The 27242-nt window shown below is 42.1% G+C and overlaps 1 protein-coding gene across 3 annotated transcripts in view; it reads left to right on the plus strand.

Annotated features, from left to right (window-relative positions):
• The window catches only part of AK9 (adenylate kinase 9), a 119793-nt gene that overhangs the window by 32233 nt on the left and 60318 nt on the right, over positions 1–27242 (plus strand). For 2 of the 3 annotated variants that reach the window (XM_083176912.1, XM_083176910.1), the window contains exons 14-25: positions 5–94; positions 5567–5662; positions 6322–6458; positions 6872–7028; positions 7731–7845; positions 14794–14879; positions 19276–19407; positions 21323–21529; positions 23542–23687; positions 25159–25371; positions 26610–26876; positions 26997–27118. In XM_083176912.1, coding sequence (XP_083033038.1) covers positions 5–94; positions 5567–5662; positions 6322–6458; positions 6872–7028; positions 7731–7845; positions 14794–14879; positions 19276–19407; positions 21323–21529; positions 23542–23687; positions 25159–25371; positions 26610–26876; positions 26997–27118 — 1768 coding nt within the window. The remainder of the gene's footprint in view (positions 1–4; positions 95–5566; positions 5663–6321; positions 6459–6871; positions 7029–7730; positions 7846–14793; positions 14880–19275; positions 19408–21322; positions 21530–23541; positions 23688–25158; positions 25372–26609; positions 26877–26996; positions 27119–27242) is intronic. The other variant, XM_083176911.1, reaches the window with a different exon arrangement.

Consider the following 27242-nt stretch of genomic DNA (forward strand, 5'->3'; position numbering starts at 1 on the left):
AAAGTAGACGAATCAAATACAACTGAAAAGCAAACAGTCCCAACTGAAGAAATAACTGAGAAAATAGAACTGCATAGTGTCCTTCAGGCAGAAGGTAAGAACAATTCTGAATTTCACTAAATACTACCTAAAATGTATATCTCATGGTCATTAATTTACACCCCTTGCTTACACACAGCAGAGGGAGAAATGTTAAGATGCTGGTTAATTTCTTAGAGGTCTAGTCCATTCACATATAGCAATCATTTCATTATAAAGAACTGAATGAATTTTGTTTCTGTGCAGGGTAAATACTGGCTGCTTTATATTTACACTGAAATATAGATCTCACTTTGAAGTAAAACCCCACCCAAATCCCACCCAAATCTGCACAAGTTACATCTGCCCCACCTGCAGTATACATGTTTTTGTCCATCTAAGAAGGATTTTGTCAGAAAGAGTGCACTAGAATAAGGCCCATAGTCACATTATATAGCGCGTAGTGACTATGTAGTCACCCATAGTCACATTACACAGCACGTAGTGACCCATAGCTACATTACACAGCACATAGTGACCCATATTAACATTACACAGCACATAGTGACCCATAGTCACATTACACAGCACGTAGTGACCCATATTGACATTACACAGCAAGTAGTGACCCATAGTCACATTACACAGTGCATAGTGACCCATAGTCACATTACACAGCACGTAGTGACCCATAGTCACAATACACAGCACGTAGTGACCCATAGCTACATTACACAGCACATAGTGACCCATAGCTACATTACACAGCGCATAGTGACCCATAGTCACATTACACAGCATGTAGTCACCCATAGTCACATTACACAGCACATAGTGACCCATAGTCACATTACACAGCATGTAGTGACCCATAGCTACATTACACAGCGCATAGTGACCCATAGTCACATTACACAGCACGTAGTGACCCATAGTCACATTACACAGCATGTAGTGACCCATAGCTACATTACACAGCACATAGTGACCCATAGTCACATTACACAGCACGTAGTGACCCATAGTCACAATACACAGCACGTAGTGACCCATAGCTACATTACACAGCACATAGTGACCCATAGCTACATTACAGAGCACGTAGTGACCCATATTGACATTACACAGCACGTAGTGACCCATAGTCAAAATACACAGCACGTAGTGACCCATAGCTACATTACACAGCACATAGTGACCCATAGTCACATTACACAGCACGTAGTGACCCATATTGACATTACACAGCAAGTAGTGACCCATAGTCACATTACACAGTGTGTAGTGGCCCATAGTCACATTACACAGCACGTAGTGACCCATAGTCACAATACACAGCACGTAGTGACCCATAGCTACATTACACAGCACATAGTGACCCATAGCTACATTACGCAGCGCATAGTGACCCATAGTCACATTACACAGCACGTAGTGGCCCATAGCTACATTACACAGCACATAGTGACCCATAGTCACATTACACAGCACATAGTGACCCATAGCTACATTACACAGCACATAGTGACCCATAGTCACAATACACAGCACGTAGTGACCCATAGCTACATTACACAGCACATAGTGACCCATAGCTACATTACACAGCACATAGTGACCCATAGTCACATTACACAGCACGTAGTGACCCATAGCTACATTACACAGCACATAGGCCCTTATTCAGATCGGTGCGGATATTCCCGCATTCTTACGGAGCGGTCCGCACGCCACGGTGTTTTGCCGCATGCGGCCATCGTCCGTAGAAACGCCCACGTGTCCTCCGCATTCGGACGGACTCACTCTTTAAGAACAGGGCGTGTTTACGGACGACATACAAACCATGCGTGTGCGGGAGAAACACTCCGATTCTGCACGGTATTACAGAGTATTACAGAGTATGCACGGGAATACCGCATCCGAACGGGAGCCAAGCGGTGCTACCGCCCGTAAGCGGAGTATTTACGCCAAACAACCCACTATTAAGTATCTTCTGCAATACATCACATGACCCACTTATTCAATTACCTATCCTCATAAAAAACTGCTTATTTGGAATTGGAATCAATTAGATGCCAATATATCCTTACAAGCATGCCTAACACATGCATTGCACACATTAACCCTTACAGCAATGTAAGTGCAATGGTTTGTATTAGACCCTGTGTAAAAGATTATAAACAATCTACACATATACTGTTTAATGTGCAAAGAAAACCAACAACTGTGAACTTGCATAAACAATTTATTTGAAAACCCAATTAACATATAAATAAAAAAATATCAAATCATAAATTAAAGCAGGAGATCTCTGAGGTCCTGCAGGTCGGCTAGCAGGAGCCTCATTTCCCACTGGCTGCATGTGCAGTGGCACATAGGAGGTGCTGGAGTCCATCTGTGTGCAATTATATTTGTTTTGTATTATTATTTATTTTGCTACATTCCTGCCATGTTGTTTCTTTTTTGGATTTTGTATTTTTTGGTCATTGCATCACAGTGGCATTGACTGTGACATGTATAGAAATAAATTTGTTTACTTTACCCAAAAATGTGTGGTTTCATGAGTACATGTCGAATACACATGTGTATTGATAGTATTAAGATTCAGTCATGTCCATTGTTAGCAGTTTTTAAGTGTGGGACAAGTACAGCATATGTGGGGGATTACTAAGGTTTCCTTGAAGCAGCAATGGTTTCAATTAAAGCACTGACAAGCGGCCTATTAGTGAGTAATGAGTAAAGGAGTAGATTCTATTGGGTTCAGGTGTTAATGCTTGTAGTCATTAGGCGGTCCGTTCGCCTACCGCATGAACGAGTGGTGTCCGCAAAGCAATAGTACACTTGTGGACACCGCACATTTCTGCCCTTTTTGATCGCGTGCATTCGGAGTGCTATCCGAATGTACGCCCCCCAACATAAGTGTACTCCCCCGTGTCCGCCCATGTTTCCGCCCCGTTTTGCCCACTTTGAAACTACGCCCATGTGACATTCCGCATGACACCCATAATACGCCCATATTTCCCGACTGATTGCGGGGAACAGTTTTGTACGGGATTTGGCCGAACTGGTACGGAGTCAAGGCGTGGCACATGCGCGTTGCGTTCTCCACGCATGCGCAGACGCCGAAAAGACGCGATCCGAAAGTATGCGGTAAAGTCCGCGTCAATCAGAATAAGGGCCATAGTGACCCATAGCTACATTACAGAGCACGTTGTGACCCATTTCACCTTACACAGTACATATTCACATTACACAGCGCGTAGTGACCCATATTCACATTAAACTGCACCTAGGCAAGGCAAATGCCCTAGAAATTGCCTAGTTTTTCTATGCCTGCATGCAGAGGTGGACTTAAAATGGTGGGCCACCAAACTCAGAGATATGCTGCAGAGATTTAGTAACTAACATAATTCCTGGTCATCAACTGCAGTCAAGCATCCTGAACAAGGACATTGCTAACAGCATGTTCCCATGCGCAATACTACACACAGCAGCCAATGCCTTATACATGCACCTACTCTCCACTCAGCATAGTGCCCGACAATTTTCTTTAGCAGAGGAAAAAAAAATATAATATTTAAAAAAATGCTCTTAGTAAGATAGCTTGCCTTTATAATGACATCAGCAGCAGTGGTGTGTAGAATATCAGCAGTGGGCGCTACAATTGCGTTACATGTGGCCCGGGATTTCCCTATAGCCACCTGTCTCCCCCTCATCTCAGAGGCAGATACCCAGAGCCAGCAGCCTCCGATGTGCAGGAGCTCTATACACAGAAGAAGCGCACACAGCTGCAGCAAATAGCGGATCAGCGCTCTATATATAACTGCCGCCCCCACCACCTGGTAGAGCAGGGGATCTCTGGCAGGTGTGGGAAGGGAGGAAGCAGCAAGGAGATGGGCTTACCTCACGCTGCAGTGTCCAGTCTCACTGTTGAGACCCGGAAGCAGGGAAGCCGCGAACAGAGCTACAGCTTGATGAGGTAGCTCAGCAGAGGATCCACAGCAACTGTTGGAATGGATCTCTGATATGTATGCTGAGAGGAGGTGGCTTGAGCTGGGACACGCCACTGTGTCCTATCTCCCTCCTCAGCAGACTGCAGGCCATAATCTATTTGCCAGACAGGAAAATCTGGTCGCTGTGGCGGCCTGGTGCCCAGAGTTTGTCAAGCCCTGTTCTAGAAGGTGCTAAATAAATAAGAAGTAGAATATAATTGGTTGCTATGGGCAACATACCATCTTCAACAGAACTCCGATCATAGTAAATTTACCCCTTAGTGTTAGAATATTAGCTCATGCTCACATTTTATATAGTTTTCTTTCTCTGATGTAATTAGACTACTGAGTTTTCTTTGTAGCGCTATAGAGTGTATAGTTGTAGTGCCAGCGGTACCTCCTAGGTAGGTGCAGAAGTTGGAGAAAGCGATAGACACTGGCAAAACTTGTGGGTGGTGAGCCTAGGTGCAAAAATATAATTCGGGGCCTCTGCTACGCTCCAACCCAAGTTCATAATATGCAACATAGCAGTGGGTGACAGGTAGAGAAAGAGGGTGACAGAGAGAGGCATGGGGAGGCAGTGGGTTACAGGAAAGAAGAGGGTGACAGGAACTGCACTGGGCCCCTCAGTCCTCAGAGGCCCAGGTGCACTGCACCTACTGCACTAAGGGTAGTCCACCTCTGGATACAGATCTATGTTTATGTATGGCTACCCTTGGTATCATTACTTCCAAACTGGTTTGTGCCCATGAACTCTATGAGCTCAGAGAAAATATGAAAATCGCTTAGAACAAGTGATGGGCGTACTGGTCGACCATCATGCATGTTTGTCTCCATTATTTCACAAATCTTTATCACATCACCATTTACCTACTTTAATTGATGAGAACTTTTGGCAGGTCTCACTTAAAGTTTGCACACATTCCAGAATTGACGGGTGGAGGGATTTTGTATCAGAGAATTTTAACATTGCCAAATCAACTGTTACAGCATACCACTCTCAGAGTACTTATAAATTTAGATTTTTTTTTTGAGAATAAACATTTAATTGTACCTTTTCTATTGGTTATTATTACATATTATATCTAAGGCACAATATATTTGTAAATAATAGTGTTATGTGGGTATACATTGAACAGTTCTAGTCAAAAGTTTGGAACACCTTCTCATTCAGTGGATTTTACAGAATGCAGTTCCTGCTGCTCACATCCACTCATTTATATACTGTAGTCTATCCCTCTATTCCCACCTACATTTCTGTCCATAATTTTCTACTGATTCTCTACTGACTGCCACCTTTTTCCCACTCTGATCACATCTTCTCTCCTCCATACAAATTTTCTCCCAAGCTGCTCCACTTTTCTTCATTTGTATTGATTTGGACTTGTTTACTTGGGACCTGGCCTGGGCCCAGGGCAGCTGCTAATTAGAATTTAAATGTTGGTATGCTGCTGTCGCCATTCTAAGATGACTATTGCTACATCAATTCCATCCCATGCCTAACAACGCCTAAGTGTCATATTGGTATACTAAGTTTTATTTTGTTTTATAAATAGAAAATGTAGAGGAATCAAACACAACTGACAAGCAAACACTCCCAAGTGAAGAAATAACTGAGAAAATAGAACTGCATAGTACCCTTCAGGAAGAGGGTAAGAACTATTTTAAATTTCACGAAACACTACTTAAGATGTACATCTTATGATCAGTCATTTATACCCCATACTTATACACAGCAGATGGAGCAATGTTAGAATGCAGTACTTAGCACAATTTAATACTACCAATAATAGTCTGTGTGGACTGTAAATTCTGAAACGTAAACAAAAGTAAAAAAATAAATGGTACTTGTTTAGTTTCACGGCGGCCGATATATCGGATGCGATATCGGCTGATATATCGGCTGATCCGATGCGATTTTTGACCTGTTCATAACCCCACTATCCACTACGCATGGAGTTCATTTTATATAGTGTGGCGAGCGTAGCTAACCCCGCGAGGGGGCGCGGATTACTGCGCTCTCCACACTATATAAAATCAACTCCATGCGTAGAGGTTGTACCAAATAAATAAAACCCTTTCAACCTGTCAACCTTTTTTTTACTTGACAACTTTTAACCTTTTGCTTTTCTACAATTTGGGGTCAATCTATTGACTATCTTCTTTACTTTAACTCTATCAACCGGACTCCAGGAATATATAGTGCTGTTTACCATCATCTTAATATTCTATTTGATATCCCAATATTGCATAACTAATTGCACTATTGTATTTAATATAACAGGGACTTTTATATTCCTTCATATTGTAGGCCAAACTGAAGAAGTGACTGCTGATCATCCCGAGGTTCGGCAAATGGTGGAGGAAGCAGTGAAAATAGCAAGAGAGAGTCCAATCACACTAACTCCAGATGATTATATCAGTGCATTGGAGAAAGCCATCAAAGAGGTATTTCTCTACAGATACTCTGTTTTTACTGACAACTAATAGAGTTGGGGTGGAGCTTTGCCTTCAAAAGTAGGTTGTCCCTAAATAAAAGGATACTGATAAGTAGCAGTTTTTACACATTCATTGACATTTGAGACATAACTATATTGTTATTCACCCCATTTGGATGTATTATATATAGTTATCTTATTTATAAGGTAATTCAATTTGTGCTTTTTTGTTTTCAGTAACAGGCACACTGAATATTGCTACACTGTGTTCATTATACACAGTGTAAGGAATTTTAATTTTAATAATCTCTTTTAATTACATCATACAAATTAAAGTCATATATTGTGTGTTCTTTACAATAATGTAGTGAATGTGTGTGTGTGAAGCAGTGCTCATCTGACATATGTTTATTTACTGCATAGTTCCATGAAGAAAGGAAAGAGAGGTTTCCTGATTCCCAACCAGTTGGAGGATGGGTGGTAGATAATTTCCCTAATTCACCAAATTATTGGATTCCATTGATGGAAAAGGGACTTCTTCCAGACACTGTCATTTGTTTAAGAAATGAAATAAGTAATGGTGAGTATAACAGTTAGCAGTATATATCACATTTTTACATAAACAGCCATGTGCCATAACCAGTGGCGGCTTTTGACCTCTGTGGCGACGCAATGATGAAATCTAAATCAAAATCTACAAAACTGCACTAAGAAAACTATTCAGTGTATGAAGTGATATAATAATAGATTTTTTTCAGTAATAAGTTGGCTATAAAATTAGTACCATAGATGACAATAAAATAAACCACATAAATATCTCTTTGATTAATAATGCACCTCTCTTATTGGGTAAGTAAAAGTTTGATTAGAGGAGTCCCATTACCATAGTGACCCTTGAATTGTAAGGGATCCTGATAGGGGTAATAAGTCCCAGTTTGGAAACGGTCCACTCACAATTTTGAGGGTCCCCCCTTGAGGATATCTTTCATGTTCTGGGTGGAAAGTCCTCTGGAGTGTCTGCAGATAGAATAGTAAGTCAGTGGGACAGGTGGCTATTTTTACAGTTTATCGCTTTCTATTAAATTTAGAAAAAACTATTGTAGACAGTCTGAGTTCTCGAAATATTGTGATGTTCTTGGCCCAGGCAAAAATTATGTATATTCCCGAGACTACAATGGGACACTGCCCTTATTGCACAGTTTTCCATTTAGGCTTTATTTCCGATTGCTTGGTATATACAGTTATACTACAGCCTTATTTTATTTATTTGTGTGAATTTTAGGAAATTATTTATTGAATAGACTGTACCTGCTGAATGAAGAAGAGATAAATAATAATATATTACAAAGGCTTCAGAAGGAAAGAGCAAGAAAGTTGCAAGAAGAAGAGGAAGCAAGGTATTTACTTATCCTTATTTTAGCCTTGAAAGAATTTCCAGTAATTGATTAAGAAAAATATCTATGCTGTCAGGACATGTGCTGCTTTAAGAAGATGTTGCAACATATAGTATATCATATAAAAAGGTGATAGACCTATTGGGAGAAATGTACTAAGATGAGAATAAGACTTCACATGTGATGTTGCTATGGGCAACCAGTCGGAATATACTTCTTATTTATTTAGCACCCTCTAGAAGATAGTAGACAGGATCTGATTGGTTGCCCATAGCAACATCACAGGTGAAGTCTTATTCCCATCTTAGTAAATTTCCCTCATTGTGTCTAAAATTGGTGGGGGAAATTTGCTAAGATTGAATGGGTATGAATACACGTATTTGTACTCATTCGATGTGAAATACATCTGGTAAATTAGCTTTTGCTAATTTACTATTAGCTGAATTCAGCTGATTTGCCTATTTATATATGGCAAGATCAGCTGAACCACAAGTCCCAGCATGCGGGGCATGAATGGGCAACACTGGTTCTTGTAGTTCCACAACACTAATGCTGAAATAAAACACACACACTAATAAATTAAAACTTTAATACATACTACATACATACACACATACATACTTACTTATAGGGTCCACCGAAGGCCTGTCTGCTTCTCCGATAGAATCCATAGGGGTATCTGTGAAAACAATTATACTCACCATTCCCTCTGGTATAGATCCCGTCCTCTTCGGTCCATGTAGCATCCACCTGACTGAGGAGCCACAAGTGTGTTGAAGACATTCACCGGATCCTCCCTTTAGAAGCGGGCTCCAGGGGAGCATCTCGCCTGATTGGTTCTGCGTGCTCCCATAGAAGCCCATGTTAGGAATTTAACATGAGATTTTATGGGGCCGCGCAAAGCAAACTATAGGTGCAATAAAGTAATAACGGTAAAACATGCTTACCATTTAGCCAACTATAGGTGCAATAAAGTAAAAATGGTAAAACATGCTTACCAATTAGCCAGACATGGTTCTCTATCCCACTGGCGTTTCCTACACTGGAAACTGCACTGCTACGGATTATGTTGTCTTCCAAGCCGCCATTTGGTAAACAAACAAGAAGGCAGACTTGGCGGACTACAGGTAGCAAGCTGATAGCCACCACCAAAAAAGGCAGGCACACCATGCGGTTCTCATGTCGGGCGCCACAGGATTTCCGGTTGGAATGTGCCCCAATACAGGAAATATCATGCATTCCATAGCAAATCGCGGCCGACATGTGTTCCACAGTAAGTGGAACGCACCTGTCAATTGTTGTGAAAGAACAGCAGGCAATTTAACAGGAGGTGTCCAATCAGTAAAAGGGGACTCTAACTGGACATAATGTTTACACAAACTAAAACCAATAAAATCCACACGACAAATAAAAACAAACAGGACATTAATTAAAAGCAACAGGTGGTGTAATATACCAGCATTCCTAAACCTATCTATACTCAGTTGAGTTCTTGGCATCTATGTTGGAATTGGTACTGGAATTCAATCACTTCACTTATCACTTCAATTAGCAGGGACTGCAATGGGCTCAAATGTAGCACCCAGCTATGCAAATATATATATGGATGATTATGAACAACTTCACATTTTACAGCATAATGTGGAACACCTTGTGTATTTCAAGATTGGTTGACCAATTCCTGATGGCCATCCACTGAGTAAGATCTTCTGGTGCTTATTAGGAACAATGGCTATAGTCCCAAGATGATATTATAACTTTTTTTTCTTATAGTGGAGCTCAAGGTTTTCAGGATTGGTGCTGCTATATTGTGATGTCTCATGAGATAGCTAGAACACCAATAACCCAGGGAAACGTGCTGCGCTTGTCTAAACCACCACTTGGAACCCATACCCAGGCTGAATTACCCCTGACAGGATATATTATTGGAACCTTGCTCCACCACATGCAGTACTGCAGCACCACTCCTGAAAATCTGGAGCTATCACCTGCACCATAGCCAACTCCAATATAACCATAGCTAATATCTATGCCCCCAACCAAGGCCAGCCGGCCTTCATAGAGAAAATGCTAGATAAAATATCGAACCTCCGTATCGGCCTTCTGGTCATTGGTGGGGATCTGAATTGGGCCTTAGACCCCCGACTAGATGCCTCCTCTGGACCCTCCTGCCCCGAGCGGACGCTACGCAGGGTCAGGCGCTTGCTCCACACTCACCAGCTGTCCGACATCTGGCGTATCCTGCACCCGTCCGAAAGAGACTACACACACTTTCCCCCCCCCCCCCACCAATCCTACTCGAGGATAGACTACATATTGATAGACCATAACCATCTTCAGTCTGCCTGTGATGCTAAAATTGGCCCAGTGACTTGGTCCGACCATGCCCCCATTTCACTAGATTTTTCTTTGAGTCCTGCCTCGTCACTATACCGACCCTGGTGCTTAAATGAATCCTTGCTTAACGATGCATATTGCAGATCGCAATTAGACGAGGCCATCAAGGATTACATTGAGCATAACTCGACCCCAGATGTATCCAAACTCTCAATTTGGGAGGCGCATAAATGTGTTCTGAGGGGGAAATGTATACAGCTAAGCTCCTTCCTTAAAAAACAGAGGACTGGCCAGATTGAGAAACTCCTTAAGGATATACAAAGCCTCGAATCATCCCATAAAACTACCCTCTCCTCAGACACCTACTCAGAACTCCTAGCTGCTCGGTCAGAATTAAACAAGATCCTCCTAGATAAGATTAAATTCTCTTACAGAAAATGCAGAGGCAAATATTATAAATGGGGAAACAAACCTGGCAAAATGCTGGCCCGTGCGCTCCGCGAAAAAAGAGCCACCTCCTTCATACCCTCTATTGGAGATGGAGAAGGCCATATTCTCCACGAAACCGATAAGATAGCGGAGACCTTCTGCTCCTATTACTCCTCGCTTTACAATCTCCCACCCACGGGCCCCCCCTCAGAAACCGGGGAAAAGCAACGCGCGATAGGTGAATATCTCACCAGGGTAGGGTTCCCGAAGCTCAGCCCAGCTAACATAGAGGAGCTAGAAAAACCATTCACGCTACACGAATTAGAAGAAGCCATAAAATCGACTCCCACCGGGAAGAGCCCAGGCCCTGACGGCTTCCCCATTGTTTACTATAAGGCCTTTAAAGACAGATTGATCCCCATGCTATTGGAAGCTTTCAACTCAGTTTCAGATTCGTCCCCCTTCTCCTCCCAATCCCTTGAAGCTATAATTACAGTGATTCCCAAGGAAGGCAAAGACCCGTCCCTGTGTCCCAGCTACCGCCCTATATCACTCTTGAATTCGGATTTAAAACTCTTCGCCAAACTCTTAGCAAATAGAATGAAACTGCTCCTCCCTAGCATCATACACAGCGACCAGGTTGGATTTGTCCCGGGACGTGAGGCCCGTGACAACACCTCCAAAATCCTGGCCCTTGTCCATCACATCTCCAAAACGGGAGCACCAGCGATCCTGCTCTCCACCGACGCGGAAAAAGTGTTTGACAGGGTTGACTGGAACTTCATGTCGGGCATCCTCCAACACATGGGACTAGGTCCCACCTTCTCCCAACACATCCTCTCCCTTTACCGTAGCCCTTCGGCAAGGGTCAGGGTAAACGGCACTCTCTCCCCCTCCTTTAATATCAGGAACGGCACCCGCCAGGGATGCCCCCTTTCGCCGCTGATATTTGTTCTGTGCATGGAGGCACTAGCCCTTTCTATCAGAGCGAATCCCAACATCTCCGGCTTTACCCTCCACGGCCAAGAATATAAACTGGCCTTATTCGCAGACGACTTACTCGCAACACTTACCTCTCCAGTCACCTCCCTCCCTAACCTAATGGAGGAGTTTCGCCTCTTTGGAACTCTTTCCAACTTTAAAATCAACTACACAAAATCAATTGCACTTAACATCACAACGCCCCCTAATGTAATCACCGGCCTCAAAGCAGCGTTTCCCTTCACCTGGCATGACTCCCAATTAAAATATCTAGGAGTAGTCATCACCAGAAGCCCCTCACAGCTTTTTGAGGCTAACTTCACTCCCCTTCTCGCAAAACTGCGACACGACCTGTGTGCGTGGAGGGCTCGGCCCTTCTCGTGGTTTGGCAGATTGGGAATCCTGAAGATGAATTTCCTCCCTAGGATCTTATATCTCCTTCAAACCCTGCCCATTAAGATCCCCCAACACTGGTTCAAGGACATACAGGCCATTATACGGGACTTTGTATGGGCAGGAAAGCGACCGCGTTTGAGACTGGATCTCCTACACAGAACAACACTCAAAGGGGGCCTTCGACTTCCAAACATTTAAGGGTACTATCAGGCATCCCTGCTAACTAGAATCCTTGAATGGTCAAGAAGGGATACATCGAAGCAATGGGTTCAGATTGAGCAGCAGGAAATACACATTCCGGTATACCTCGCCCCGTGGCTCCCCTCCTTGCCTGGTTTGGACCACCCCACGATAGGCCCCACTATGCAAACCTGGAAATCTCTTAGGAAACTCCCCTCTATCTCCTCAAAGGCCTCTCCGTTTAAGTCCTTCCTTGCCCTTGACAGCTTTTCCCCAGGTACCGACCTAAAGGCCTTCAGCTGCTGGCTAGATAGGGGGCTCTTCCGGATGGGTCAGCTGGTAAGAGGGGGACGCCTTCTGTCTTTTGCTGAAGCTAAAGCTGAATGGAATCTGCCGGAAGTGGAATTCTGGCGATACCTTCAGGTCCGTCACTACCTCCATTCCCTCGGCCCTCCCACCGCACTTACCACACCCCCGTCACCCTTTGAACTCCTCTGCACCAATTCGTCCCCTCCCCAACGCACCATCTCTACGCTATATAACCTTATTTTGGCAGATAATAGCCTCAAACTCCCTCACTTTACGGCAACATGGGACCGCGAATTGGGAATAGAAATAGGAGAAACTAACTGGGAAAAGATTTTCTGTCTGGCCCACGCTTGCTCCACTAGTGTAGGAGTTCGCGAGACACAATACAAACTTCTGTCCCGCTGGTACAGATGCCCAGATACTCTCTCCAAAATGGGTACCGGAGCTCCCAATATCTGCTGGCGCTGCACGGGAGCCCCAGGGAACCCACTCCATATATGGTGGCAATGCCCCCTCATTCGGCCTTTCTGGACAGAAATCATCAGGTTGTCGGGGATTATCCTAGGAGATCAGATCCCCACCGACCAACTATTTTGGCTGTTTCACCTATCCCCAGCCCCTCTCTCGAGATACAAAAACTCTCTGCTGTGTCACCTGAACAACGCAGCTAAATCGGTTATTCCGGTGAGATGGCGTTCCACCTCTCCTCCAACAATAAAAGACTGGTTCAAAAAAATAGACTTTTACATGGACATGGAGGACATTCTGTCTTCGGCTGACGATAGACATGCCCAGTTTAGGACTACGTGGTCCAGATGGCTGCTCTTCAGGGACACAAAGACCTACAAGGACGTAATGGCCTCCCTGTCCCCCTAGTGTTCCCACCGCCCCCCCAGCGTCCTGGAAGCTCATCGCCCTCCCACCGCGCTCCCTCTCCTGCCGACCCTCTCCTCTGGTGAAAGTATGTGTCGATCAGCTCACACATCTCCGTATACATATATACCAGATGTCTTAGCCTTGTTATTGATACACTCTTAAATATACCGGAATACCCCCCCCCCTCTCCCCCCCTCCCCCTCCCCCCCTCCCCCTCCCCCACCTCTATCCATCCTCTCCCCATTTATCTTCCCCTTTCTTCATACTTGCACTACTGTTTATGCACCAGTTTTCTTTTTTTTTTTTATTAATGTGATTTACTAAGCTAACGCATTGTCCCATGCTGGACAAACTCATAACCGAACTGTAGTGTAAAAGTTGTACCTAAAATCAATAAAAACTTATTGGATACTGAAAATCTGGAGCTAGACTTTGAGGATAAAAATTTGTGCCATGATCTTGGACTGGGATACGGTCATTGGGTCACCAGCAAGTTGTTAGACAGTCATTAGATCAACACCATTAGGTCGATATGCAGGAAGGTCGATGTAAGGCTAGGTCGACATGGGTTAGGTCGACAGGGCCATTAGGTCGACAGGGTCATTAGGTCAACGTGGGCAAGGTCAACATAGTGTTTTTCACTGTCTTTTGAGCCGACAAGTGCTGACTGGTGGTATTTCATACCTTATCATCCACTAGGGCATGGGGGAGAATAAAATAGTGTGCCGAGCGTAGCGAGGCACCGAGCCTGAAGCATGGAGAGCGCAGTAAGCCATGCGAGGGGACTCGGTGCACTTTAACCTGTGTCCATGTTGACATTCGGGTCAAAAAGCAGTAAAAAAAACCATGTCGACCTAACCCTTGTCGACCTAATGACCCTGTCGACCTTATGACCCCGTCGACCTAACCCATGTCGACCTAGACACATGTTGACCTAAATGCATGTCGACCTAATGATGTCAACCTAATGACTGTTTAACAACTTGATGGTGACCAACTTATCCACACCCCTTGGACTATAGCCATTTTTCCTAAAAAACACCAGAGAATCCTGGTCCTGGGACTTCTGCAAATCAATTGATTCCCAGTGGCTTCACTCCCTAATATATACATATATATATATATATATATATATATATATATATATATATTTGTATTCTATTTTTAATATACAGTCTATTAACAATTTATTTTGAGTCAGCCAGTGCTGACATTTCCTTTTTTGCTTATAATGCCGTGAGCCCATGAGGTCTTAATAATCACTAGGTAATGGATATATAACTGTTTCAACATTTATCTTAATATTATATATCTTAATATATCAGGAATTTTTTATACCATTTATTTCCTGCATGTTCCTTTTTTATTATTATTATTATTATTATTATTATTATTATTATTAAATGTGCAAAATAGCTAAAGTAGTAAACTATATATTTTAAGAAAAGAACAGCAAGAAATAATGAAGTTACAGGAAGAACAAAAGCAAAGGCTGGAAGAGTCACAACACACAGAAGACCAGACAGAAGGTTAGTACAATTATTATATTTCCCAGCACAAAAATGCTGAATTATACATATGTTATTTATATAGAATCTTATTTTTGTATATACTGATGGTGACTAGCTACACTATAATAATGCAATAAATATAAAATTAAATGTAGAGTAGATCATATAGTTGAAATTAATATAAAAAGCACCTCTGAAACTTAATAACTATCATTTTAATGTACAATGATATTTTTCCAATCCATTCAATATTAAGAATATAAATATATAAATAGCTAAATATATAATATATACTTTAAATACTTTAAATATAAATATATATATATATTTATATTTAAAGTATATATTATATATTTATCTATTTATATATTTATATTCTTAATATTGAATGGATTGGAAAAAAATCATTGTGTATATATATATATATATATATATATATATATATATATATATATATATATATATATATATATATATACAGGTTGAGTATCTCGTATCCGAGTATCCATTATCCGAATTATTCCAAAAACCATACATTCCAGAAATTGGAATTTTTTTTTTTTGCTGCTAAAAACTTACTGGGGACATTTGTAATAGCACTACTGAGGACATGATATGTAACTGGCACTATATATTTGCAAGAAAATGATTGCTTGGCATTCAAATTCAGTGCCTGAGATAGTACACAAATTTTGTTTCATGTTTTGAAACCTTGTTTTTTGAACAAATAAAATATATTTGTGTGCATTTCATGTGGTTGATGTGTTTATACAGCATAAATGCAAGATACTTCAAAATACATCACTGAAAATTAAAATATTCCGAAATACAGAATAATCCGTTATCCAAAATTCTGCTGGTCTCAAGCATTTTGGATAAGGGATACTCAACCTGTATATAGAAAAAGAAATGGGAGGAGGCGCGCATGTGAGTAACACATATAACAAATTGTACTAATGCAACAAAGCTCACATACACAGAAGTTTAAAACAAACAGCTCGTTTGTCACCAGCGTCCACAGTATGGTACACTTCAGGTTCACCCAACACGTCGGTAAAGGTACACACGGACCAGCGTGGATCACAGCTCCGTCTCGCCAGGGGGTCAGACCATCGGTTTACGTCGGACAGGAACACCCTCAACGCGTTTCGTCACGATGGACTTCCTCCTGACGAAGTTCATCATGACGAAACGTGTTGAGGGTGTTCCTGTCCGACGTAAACCGATGATCTGACCCCCTGGCGAGACGGAGCTGTGATCCACGCTGGTCCGTGTGTACCTTTACCGCCGTGCTGGGTGAACCTGAAGTGTACCATACTGTGAACGCTGGTGACAAACGAGCTGTTTGTTTTAAACTTCTGTGTATGTGAGCTTTGTTGCATTAGTAAAATTTGTTATATGTGTTACTCACATGCGCGCCTCCTCCCATTTATTTTTCTACATGTGCCTGAATTCTTAGAGGTTGGAGATAGCCTCTATTGTGCAGGAAAGGCTGTGTCACGGAAAGGTGTATATCTAAGTTACCATTCACTCTGAATGAAAAAAGACAGAGCGCTCTTCAGATTACTGGTTGTATATATATATATACACTGCTCAAAAAATAAAGGGAACACTTAAACAACACAATCTAACGCCAAGTCAATCACACTATTGATTGACAATCAATTTTGCATGCAGTGGTGCAAATGGAATAGACAACAGGTGGAAATTATAGGCAATTAGCAAGACACCCCCAATAAAGGAGTTGTTCTGCAGGTGGTGACCACAGACCACTTCTAAGCTCCTATGCTTTCTGACTGATGTTTTGGTCACTTTTGAAAGCTGGTGGTGCTTTCAATCTAGTGGTAGCATGAGACGGAGTCTACAACCCACACAAGTGGCTCAGGTAGTGTAGCTCATCCAGAATGGCACATCAATGCGAGCTGTGGCAAAAAGGTTTTCTGTGTCTGTCAGCGAAGTATCCAGAGCATGGAGGTGCTACCAGGAGATAGGCCAGTACATCAGGAGATATGGAGGAGGCCGTAGGACGGCAACAACCCAGCAGCAGGACCGCTACCTCCGCCTTTGTGCAAGGAGGAACAGGTGGAGCACTGCCAGAGCCCTGCAAAATGACCTCCAGCAGACCACAAATGTGCATGTGTCTACTCAAATGGTTAGAAACAGACTCCATGAGGGTGGTATGAGGGCCCGACATCCACAGGTGGGGGTTGTGCTTACAGCGCAACATCGTGCAGACCCCTTGTGAGACCATATGCTGGTGCGGTTGGCCCTAGGTTCCTCCTAATGCAAGACAATGCTAGACCTCATGTGGCTGGAGTGTGTCAGTAGTTCCTGCAAGATGACCGCATTGATGCTATGCTATGGGCTGGCCCGCCCATTCCCCAGACCTGAATGCAATTGAGTACATCCAGGACATCATGCCTCGCTCCATCCATCACATTGCACCACAGACTTTCCAGGAGTTGGCAGATGCTTTAGTCCAGGTCTCGGAGGAGATCCCTCAGGAGACCATCTGCCACCTCATCAGGAGCATGCCCAGGCTTTGTAGGGAGTGTTCCCTTTATTTTTTTGAGCAGTATATATATATATATATATATATACATACATGTATGAGAAGGTTTTGTCACACAAAAAGGGATTGGTAAAAATTAAAGCTTTAACTTGTAAGGAGAGTCTGTCAAATTTTAGATTATTTACAGTGGAAAATATATTGTTAGTAAACATTATTGCTGAAGCACTTAAAACAGGCACGTCCAAACTATAGCCCTCCAGCTGTTGTGAAACTACACATCCCAGCATGCCTTGCCATAGTTTTAGCATTCCCTAATAGCAAAACTGTCGCAAGGCATGATAGTACTTGTAGTTTCACAACAGCTGGAGGGCCGTAGTTTGGACATGCCTGACTTAAAGGCTCCCAACCACTAGTGCGATATGGGCACTTTTCATGCAATTCTGACAAATTGTTGTGACGAATCACATAAAAAATTTCACTATCGGATCCTGCAGCCATGACTGGGATCACTTATTATATATTGTATACAAAAGGCTGTCAGGGAGCTGCTGGGTGAGTTGGTGCAAGGTACCGCATGTGATGCCTCACACAAGTGGATAGGGTCCTTAAGGCTATGTTCACTTCCGGACAACCTGTAACCCGGTCCGGGTGTGGATCAGTTGGTCACCACAAAGTTGTTAGACAGTAATTAGGTTGACATGCATTTAGGTCAACGTATGTCTAGGTCAACATGCAGGAAGGTCGACATGAGTCTAGGTCGACATGGGTTAGGTCGACAGGGTCATACGTTTGACAGGGTTGTTAGGTCGACATGGGTTAGGGCGACAGTCAAAAGGTTGACATGGGGTTTTTCACTTTTTTTACCTGAATGTCGACACAGTGGACATGGACAAAGGTGAAAGTGCCCCGCGTCCCCTCGCGTGGCTCGCTGCACTCGCCATTTATGCTCGGCACACTATTTTATTCTCCCACCATGCCCTAGTGGATGGTAGGGCATGAAATATCGCCTGTCGGCATATATTTACTATACCAGTTCTTTTTCATCTTAATTTGTACACAAAGAAGGGAAAAGATTCAGCAGGTATCTAGTAGACTGGAATAAAAGATTGCCTATTTATTTTTTGGTACTATCACGGCGTCCACTACCCCATTTGCGTAGAGGGCTATTCTGGGTAGTGAAATCGCATTGCATCGCCTTGCATGCCATATTGTATGGCATGCGATGCGATGCAATGCGATTTTCCTATGTAATATATTCACTGCTCTGTGTCAGTGAATCCATTAATAAGATAGGATGCGCTAAAAAATTGCATTGCATCACATGCCATTATTGTATGGCATGCGATGCGATGAGATATCATTAAATGGATTCAGTATTGAATCCCGGCGGTCGGGAACCCGGCGTTCAGAATCCCGACGCCGGAATCCCGACAGCCGAAATGCCGACAAGGGGGGTACGTGGATCGCCCCCCCTTGCGGGCTCGCTGCGCTCGCCACGCAGCGGGCCCGGTGCCTCGCTACGCTCGGCACACTAATTTATTCTCCCTCCAGGGGTGTCGTGGACACCCCAGGAGGGAGAAAGTGTCGGCATTTCGGCGGTCGGGATTCCGGCGTCGGGATTCTGAACGCCGGGATCCCGACCGCCGGGATCGTAACTGCATCCCCATTAAATGCCATTATAAGCATCAAAAATCGCATTGCATCGCATGCCATACCATAACGGCTTGCAATGCGATGCGATTTCACTACGTTTGCATACATAGTAAATTCGGGCGCCGTGATAATACACAAGTACCTATTTTTTGTTAGGTAGGAATTACAATCTTGTACTAACTTTACATATATCAAGGACTACAGAATTATTTGGTGATATGGAGTCAATTTAACTTTCTTTTTTTCCAGACGCTAGTGATCAAATTCCAATGGATCAAGTTGTTTCTCCAGAAACTACTTCTTTAAAAGAGGAATCAAAGACCAGTGTTGTGGAGACAGACCCACAACCAGATCTGGAACTGCCATTGGAACCACAACAAGGTTAACTAATTGTTTAATTTTTTTCCCCATGTTGATGTCCCTTATTTTAAATTATTGTTTCCTTTTATTCAAAATTTACTACTAATATACTGAGTAAATACCAGTCTATATAAAATTGAATAGAAAATATATAATGAGTTTTTGTTGCACTTTCAAAATAAATAAAGTAACCAAACTTTAGAATCATTAAATAGTGATCCCCATTACCTTTTCTAGTTATACAACCCTACAAGGTTACCATTATAACCGTTATAGCGCCTGGGTAAAATTCTAATTTTTAACAATTTGACCTTGTTCTAGACTTTAAACAAGTTGCTAAATGATAACCTATCATAAAGCTACAATGAGGTCAAACTCTATTCCAAGCACTGGAAATAAACCTGAAAGAATAAGCCATATTGAATTCACTAGAAAAGCTTTTTGACTTCCCTCCTGGTGCAGTTTAGAGATGTTATCCCAACCCTGTCGCCCCCCCAAGATTAAACATATTGTTAAGTAACCATGTTTGCATCTACTAATGCTGCATTTTTCCCCCATCACCCTATTCACCCATGTCACCTATTTTTAAATATCATCTTGGGTGTTCCTGTCACACAACCCAGATAACGTCCCCTTTTTCTTTTCTCAATGTTTGACTGTTACTTACACTATGTTATTACTTTTTTCTCCACTGTTCTTTTGTAATTGCCCAAAGCCACGGCACAGTTATGGGTATATTTACTAAAGTGCATGTTTTTTAATTAGAGATGTTGCCTATCTACAACCAATCAGATTGTAGATATTATCTTCTAGAAACTGCTAGATAAAACATAAGTAGAATCTGATTGCTTGCTATGGGCAGCATCCAGATCTAAAACCAACGCTCTAGTAAACATACTCATTGTCAAAATTGTCATTTGTCAAGTTTCCTATACTGCACCTGGTATGTTAGCATAGTAGTAACATTTAATTGTTTGCACCATCTTATTTGGCACAAAGTGACGGCATTGCGGCGATTGGGATTCCGGTGTCCGTATTTCAACTGCCGGGATTCCGACTGCCGGCATATTGACTGCATCCCCATAAAAGGCCTTTTAAATCAATATAAAGAACCATTAAATCAATAAAAAGAGTGCATCAATTTTACTTGAATTCTATGTTTGTATAGCATGATCACTTTCCCAATAAAAACAAAACATATATATATATATATATATATATATATATATAAGCATTGTCTCCTGCAAGTAGAGTAACCTTGCTTACCCAAGTTATAATAATGTGGGGAACATTCACACAGCACAGCGAAAACATTTAATTTTCTTGTGAGAGAGCTATTCTGCTCTCTCACAAGAAAACTGGGGCCAAATGTAATACGGTATGAGAATCAGAAAGTGAGAGATGTTGGGAGAGTTTTCCCATTTTTCTTAAAGCGGCGATCATTTACACTGCATTTAAACATGCACTGATTTTGCAGTGTAAATGATTGCTTCTTTAAAAAATGGGAAAACTCTCCCAATGTCTCTCACTTTCTGTTTCTCACACCCTATTACATTTGGCCCTCGATGTCATCTACTTTTGTGATATGAAAGCGAGTTACCACACACGTGCGTGAGAGTAACTAACCCGTGATGATCAGCAGCCTTGACCAATGGATTTAAATTGACAACTGTATTACATGGTAAACCAAGCTTGTTTAGCATTTATTACAGTTGCAGCTCTAAATCCATTGGTCAATGCCACTGATCATTGGCAACTTTGACAACCATAGGTATACTAAACCTAGAAAAATATAAAACCAACCGTGGGAGAGTATTACATTTGGTTTATGACATTTTTTTCTTTTGGCATTTTTCTCTTTTTTTGTGCTTAGATTGCTTGTGGAAGCAATTGCTTTTATGAATAATTACAATGTGAGATTTTTATTTGTACCCAGAAATCACTTTACCTGAGGTTCCTGAGGGGGGATTTCCAGATGTACCCGAGGTAGAACCGCTGAAGGCACTCATAAATACATTCAATGAAGAGTGGCAACTTCTGGAGCCAGTGTTCACTGACGCATCCCAAGTAAATGTTGCTTATCTGGAAGTGGCTGATAAATCACCAGAAACACTTCTGCAAGAAGCTGCCACTTGTATGACAAGTGAGTTTGTGGAAATTTACTAAAGTTTTATTATTAGAAGAAGAGGGAGAATTGCTGATATTCAGGATGTGTGGTGTGTACCACTGTGAGCGGAGGAAAAGTGTATTTTTACATTACTGGTCAAGGTACTCGGCATTTAAAGCAGGTTAGACATGGGAGATGGCTGGCATTTAGAAGCTGAAGTAACACAGGCAGGAAGAAGTATTGTATTACATAGAAACTTATCATCCTTTCACTCTGCCCTCAATATCCCAGGCTATTGCATGTGAATGCGCAGCAATCCGGGTTATTGTGCAGTGTGAAAGGACCAGGTGAAATAAGCCTTATCAAGAGATTTGACAGTTCATCTCCAAGTACCAGCTCGGGACCTGACAGTAATGTCACCAGCCCAACAATTAGCTGGTTGTGCCTCCTGTCTAAAAGCGCACTCAGACGGGTTGCACTTGAGATGGATGTGCCCATGTATGTATACAATTCTGGGTGTGTTCTGTAGGAAAGTTGGAGTCTATATCAATCTGCGCAAATTGGGCAGCCTATATTTGATTGGGGTAAGGGATATCACCTAATCCCTAAATGTATAGTAATGGGTGCAGACCTGGGAAAAACGTGAAGATAATGTCTGCGCCCGGAACACTGCAGCCTAAGATACACCTGAGACTCCTTGGATCTCAAACACTACACAAGACAAAAATGGTGATCTTTTGGCGCTAAATTCCCCTTTGCTCCACACTTCTAGGTTACGTGATCCTAGATGATCTTCCGTGTCAGCACTCCCTCGGTCTGGTAGTTCCCATCCAACCAAAAGAACTGACCTTGGAGATGTGCCCTATATGCACGTAATGGTTTCTTTTCAGGTTATTCCTTATTTCCAATATACAGATGACAAGTTGTTTCAAACTGGAATCATCAATCAGAAGACTAATAAGGAGTAGACTCACCAAAAGTAGGTGCCCTATATGCTTTTTCAAGGGCTGATATACAGCCTGAAACGCGTTGGTAATTGGAGGAAGGAGGACACTTGGGAAGCTCAAGAATTGGCGCTGTGAGTCATCTTCAGCCATTGGGGGACCCTCTCATCCGGATAGGGAGGTAACCCAGGCAACCGTGAGCACCCAGTGTTCCCCAAAAGTTTTTAACACAATGTATGGATTTTATCGTTGTTACTGCTGAAAATAAAACCTGTTTGGATCCACTTTTGGAGTGAGGATTTCTTATACCCTGTGTGAGGAGGAGAAACAAGTGAAAGAAACCTTTCCGTGCATATAGGGCACCTACTTTTGGTGAGTCTACTCCTTATTAGTCTTCTGATTGATGATTCCAGTTTGAAACAACTTGTCATCTGTATATTGGAAATAAGGAATAACCTCAAAAGAAACCATTACGTGCATATAGGGCACATCTCCAAGGTCAGTTCTGTTGGTTGGATGGGATCTACCAGACCGAGGGAGTGCTGACACGGGAGATCATCTAGGATCACGTAACCTAGAAGTGTGGAGCAAAGGGGAACTTAGCTCCAAAAGATCACCATTTTTGTCTTATGGGTGCAGACCTGCATAGCAGTGTGAAAGTGTTTTTACCTACTATTATTTTCTCCTCTTTGGGAGAAGCCTGTAGAGAAGACACTGCTGTGACATGCAAACATATAATCAAGCCCCACACCCATTCCATCAAAATGCTGCAGTTCGCAGGTCTTGGGAAAGGAGGTGATTCCAAAATTACACAAAATTACAGGATACTTGTCATTTAGCCACACTCCATTCTCACAGTGCCGTTGCTTGCCTCCAGCCTCTTGCCTTGCCATCCTGCCCACATCACTGAGATGCAGGTGGGATGTGGGGGATCTGCATTGGAATGCAAGCATCACAAAGATGTGTGTGTGTGTGTGTGTATATATATATATATATATATATATTTTTTTTTTTATTATTTTTTTTTTTTTTTAAGTGGGTGGGCACTAAAAACCTCCAAACAATACCTCTGTATATAGATATTGATATATATTTCTTCTTCAGAAACATTTCAGTATCAAGGCAGGGAAGTATCTTCTCAGGACATAGATGAAGAGGCAGAAGACATGCAGGCAGAGCTGGAAGCTGAGGAACAAGAAGAAGGGGAGGAAGAGGAAGAACTTGGAAGAGAAGAGGCAGAGGAAGAAGAAGTAGGTGTTCAATCAATGCTTATTACAGCTGAATTCATAAAGAAGCTCATTTAGAGTAGTTATTATTTTCTGTGTAATACATCATAATACTGCTCAAATGCAACAAATATTTGTACACCTATGTCTATGGGGAAATAAATATCTGGACTGGTCAGTTAGAGCCCTTTCAGCATGACTGGTAAATTAACTATTCACAGGATTTAACAAATAGAATCCAGGATAAGTTCACAAACATATGTGTTAACATGGTTACTGTATCCGAAAACATTTATGGAGGATTTAATTTCGAGCCTGCTGAGTCTAAAAAAATCCTTTTAGGATGCATATCTCTGCCAAAAACCTGCGCTTGATGCCTACTTACCCTGTCCGATGGTCCATGTATTGTCCACTTCTCCCCTTTCCTCTACAGCATTATCTTCCCATGTTCCACACCACACCATTAGAAGCACACCATCAAGGGTGGATGTGCTGCATTTTTCACGACTTCAATGGTTAGTTAATTGCTGAAGTCAAGGAGGCCATATCCAAGGAGGCCATATCCAAGACTGAGCTGCCTCTTTAAACCCCACTCAGGCTGCAGAAAGCTTACAGAGTGTTATGCCCTTATTCCTATTTCTGATTACCTCTTGGTGTACCAGGTGTTGCTTGCATCCTGACCTTGTACCAGTGCCTGTTTCACAGACCATTCTTCCTGTTACCTCATTGTGCTAGTGGACCTGAGTTTTGTATTGTTTCACTATTTGTAGTAACTAACCCCCGGTGGCCCCTGGTGAACACAGAGGTGGGGGTGGAGGCAGGAGGGGAGAGTATGGTATCATTAGACTATGCACCTCTTCACTGCACTACTAATCTAGAGTTACATCTGACTTACATATGCAGGGCTTTAGCATATAGATAATGGGCACAGGTTGTGTAGTGCACATTGGCACACTCAGCACCCAGAGATCTGTGGTGCCATATGTCATGTGGTATATTGCTGGCAGAAGTGAATGCCCTAGCAGTGTGTTTCATGCTTCATCTAAACTGATGATACAGACAGAAAAAGGTGATGCCTAATCGTTAATATGCCTCTGGCATGGGAATATACTTTTTGTGTCTTTTTTCTATATCAGGCATGTCCAAACTATGGCCCTCCAGCTGTTGTGAAACTACACATACCAGCATGCCTTGACATAGTTTTAGCATGCCCTAATAGCAAAACTGTAGCAAGGCATGATGGGACTTGTAGTTTTACAACAGCTGGAGGACTGTTTTGGACATGCATGCACTACATACTTTCTGAACAAGCAATTCACAAGTTCTCTAAGCTTGCAGGGATGCTCTACACAAACCTAGTGGCACAGATTCAGACTTTGTGATTTTGCTTATTCTACAAATTAAAGTTTGTAGAAGTTCTATGTACTTATACCTTTAGAAAGCATAAAGATTGAGGACATTACCTTGTAATGTATACACTTTTTATTGTACGTAGGACGATGAGATTATCCGTGAAAAGAAGAAACATTATGGAGACTCCAAACACTTCTGTCCAGTAGCTCTAAAAGACAAGTGTATACTACACCCAGGACTTCAGGATAATGCTGCCATATACAGGGAGAAGACATACTACTGCTCAAGTCCTGAAGCAAGAAAGAAGTTTCTTGAGAATCCTGAAAATTATGTTGCTCGCAATGAGCCATTAAAAGTAATGTTTTTTTATTTGTATTCTTTTAAAGCTGTTTTATTGACTAAAATTGGAATACATCATCGTTTATTTATATGGCGCCACAAGAGTTCAGCAGCGCCTGACAATACATAGATGAGCGAAAAACAAGTAAATAACAAATTACAGTACAAGGCAATTTAGGACAACTACATGGTAAATAAAGACAGTTGCATCAGGGGACAGGATACTGACGCAATTATCAGGGAGACAGAGATTTATTCTAAGAAAAGACATGAGGAGAGAGGGCCCTGCTTGTGAGAGCTTAGATTCTAGAACAATATGATGGAGTTTCAGGACCGTTAACATCACAATAATGGGTATCATAGAGTAACACAGATATAATGAAGAGAACATAGTGCACCAAGTTTTCATAACACAAGGGTCAACTAAGAATTTGCTGGGTTTTTTTTATGCAAAAAATATCATCTAATTGACTAATAACCCTTTATTACACACCAGCCAAAATTATCGGGTTGGCCCTGAAATCAAACCCGGGACTAGCACTGGAGTAAAAGGCTTCCCGGACAAAATCCCGCCACCGATGTCCCTGGATTTCAACCCTGCTAGCTAGCAGGGTTGGTTATAGGACACAGGCCAGTGTGAAAGGTACTTACCTGGCTTGCTGTCGCTGGTCGCGGTGCTGGAAGAGAGTGCGGCACGCTCTCCGCCCCAGGGGAAGCAGCCGACAAAGCTTATTGTATTCCATAAACCCATATGGAAGTTTCTGCCTTCTGTCTTTAAAATCCCTGGATTAACCCTGGTCGGTTGCAGTGTTGTGCACCCGGGTCTGTCACTTGAGATCAGACCCTTTAAGACATAAGCTGGACCAGTGTTATGGTTATAGTCACATACTGTATACATACTTGTGACATTTTAGTCAGAAGTCAGTCAACCTACCAGTATTGTTTGTCATGTGTGAGAACATTGAAAGCCGCAGAAACACAGGTCGAGTCAATCTAATTACTCCAGACTGTCATTTGTATTACCCCAGTATTGTAAAGTAGCAATACCACCTATCATGCCACTGTGCTGCCTAATTCATGTACTTCATGTTGTACTATGCTTAATAGTATCTACATGCTAATGCAATGTGAAATACATGTTGTATAGGTTTTATAAGTGACTCATACAAAGATCTTAGGCAGTCTGTAGATAGGCTGTTAAACATCTATGACCATTGTCTTAGCCTCTCTGGTTCTGTTCCTTTTATCCCTTAGCCTCCACCATTGAGAGTTTTGTTGATTGGTACAAGTGGAACTGGGAAAACCGTGAATGCCAGATGGTTAGCAGAAAAATTAGGCATTTTCCACATTCAATTTCAAGAGCGCCTGCAGGAAATCATGTTGTCTAAGCTGCAAAAAAAGATTGGACCTCAGTTTGAAGAAGACACTTCTGAAGAAGATTCATCTGATGAAGCCATTTTGCTTGGATTAGAAAATGAAAACATGGATGAAAGCCAAAAGGAAGATATTGTAGATTCAAAGGTATATATGATTTACTGCATAGCAGCTATGGTGGCACCTCTGATACAGCAACGAGCACATAGCATGTTGTAGAATTAAATTAATAAATTAATTATTACAGCCTTGTGTTACTTTATATAGGAAGAGGTGGTCCTGTCACCAGAAGAGGAAGCAGTCCGCTCTTATTTAGCAGACAATGAGCCTCTGCCAACAGAAGTGCTGGACCAGGTTGTGGCAGAGTGGTGGACTAAAGAACCATTTTGGTAATTTGAAAATATATGAATACACCTTAAACTTGGTAAAAGTTTAGTAAAAACCCACTGTGATTAGATACAAGTCTGCTACAGCAAAAGTGAAACACAGAAAAAAGTCCTGCGCCCCACCAAA

This window comes from Crinia signifera, chromosome 3 (genome assembly GCF_055691185.1).
Source record: "Crinia signifera chromosome 3, ASM5569118v1, whole genome shotgun sequence".
NCBI lineage: Eukaryota > Metazoa > Chordata > Amphibia > Anura > Myobatrachidae > Crinia > Crinia signifera.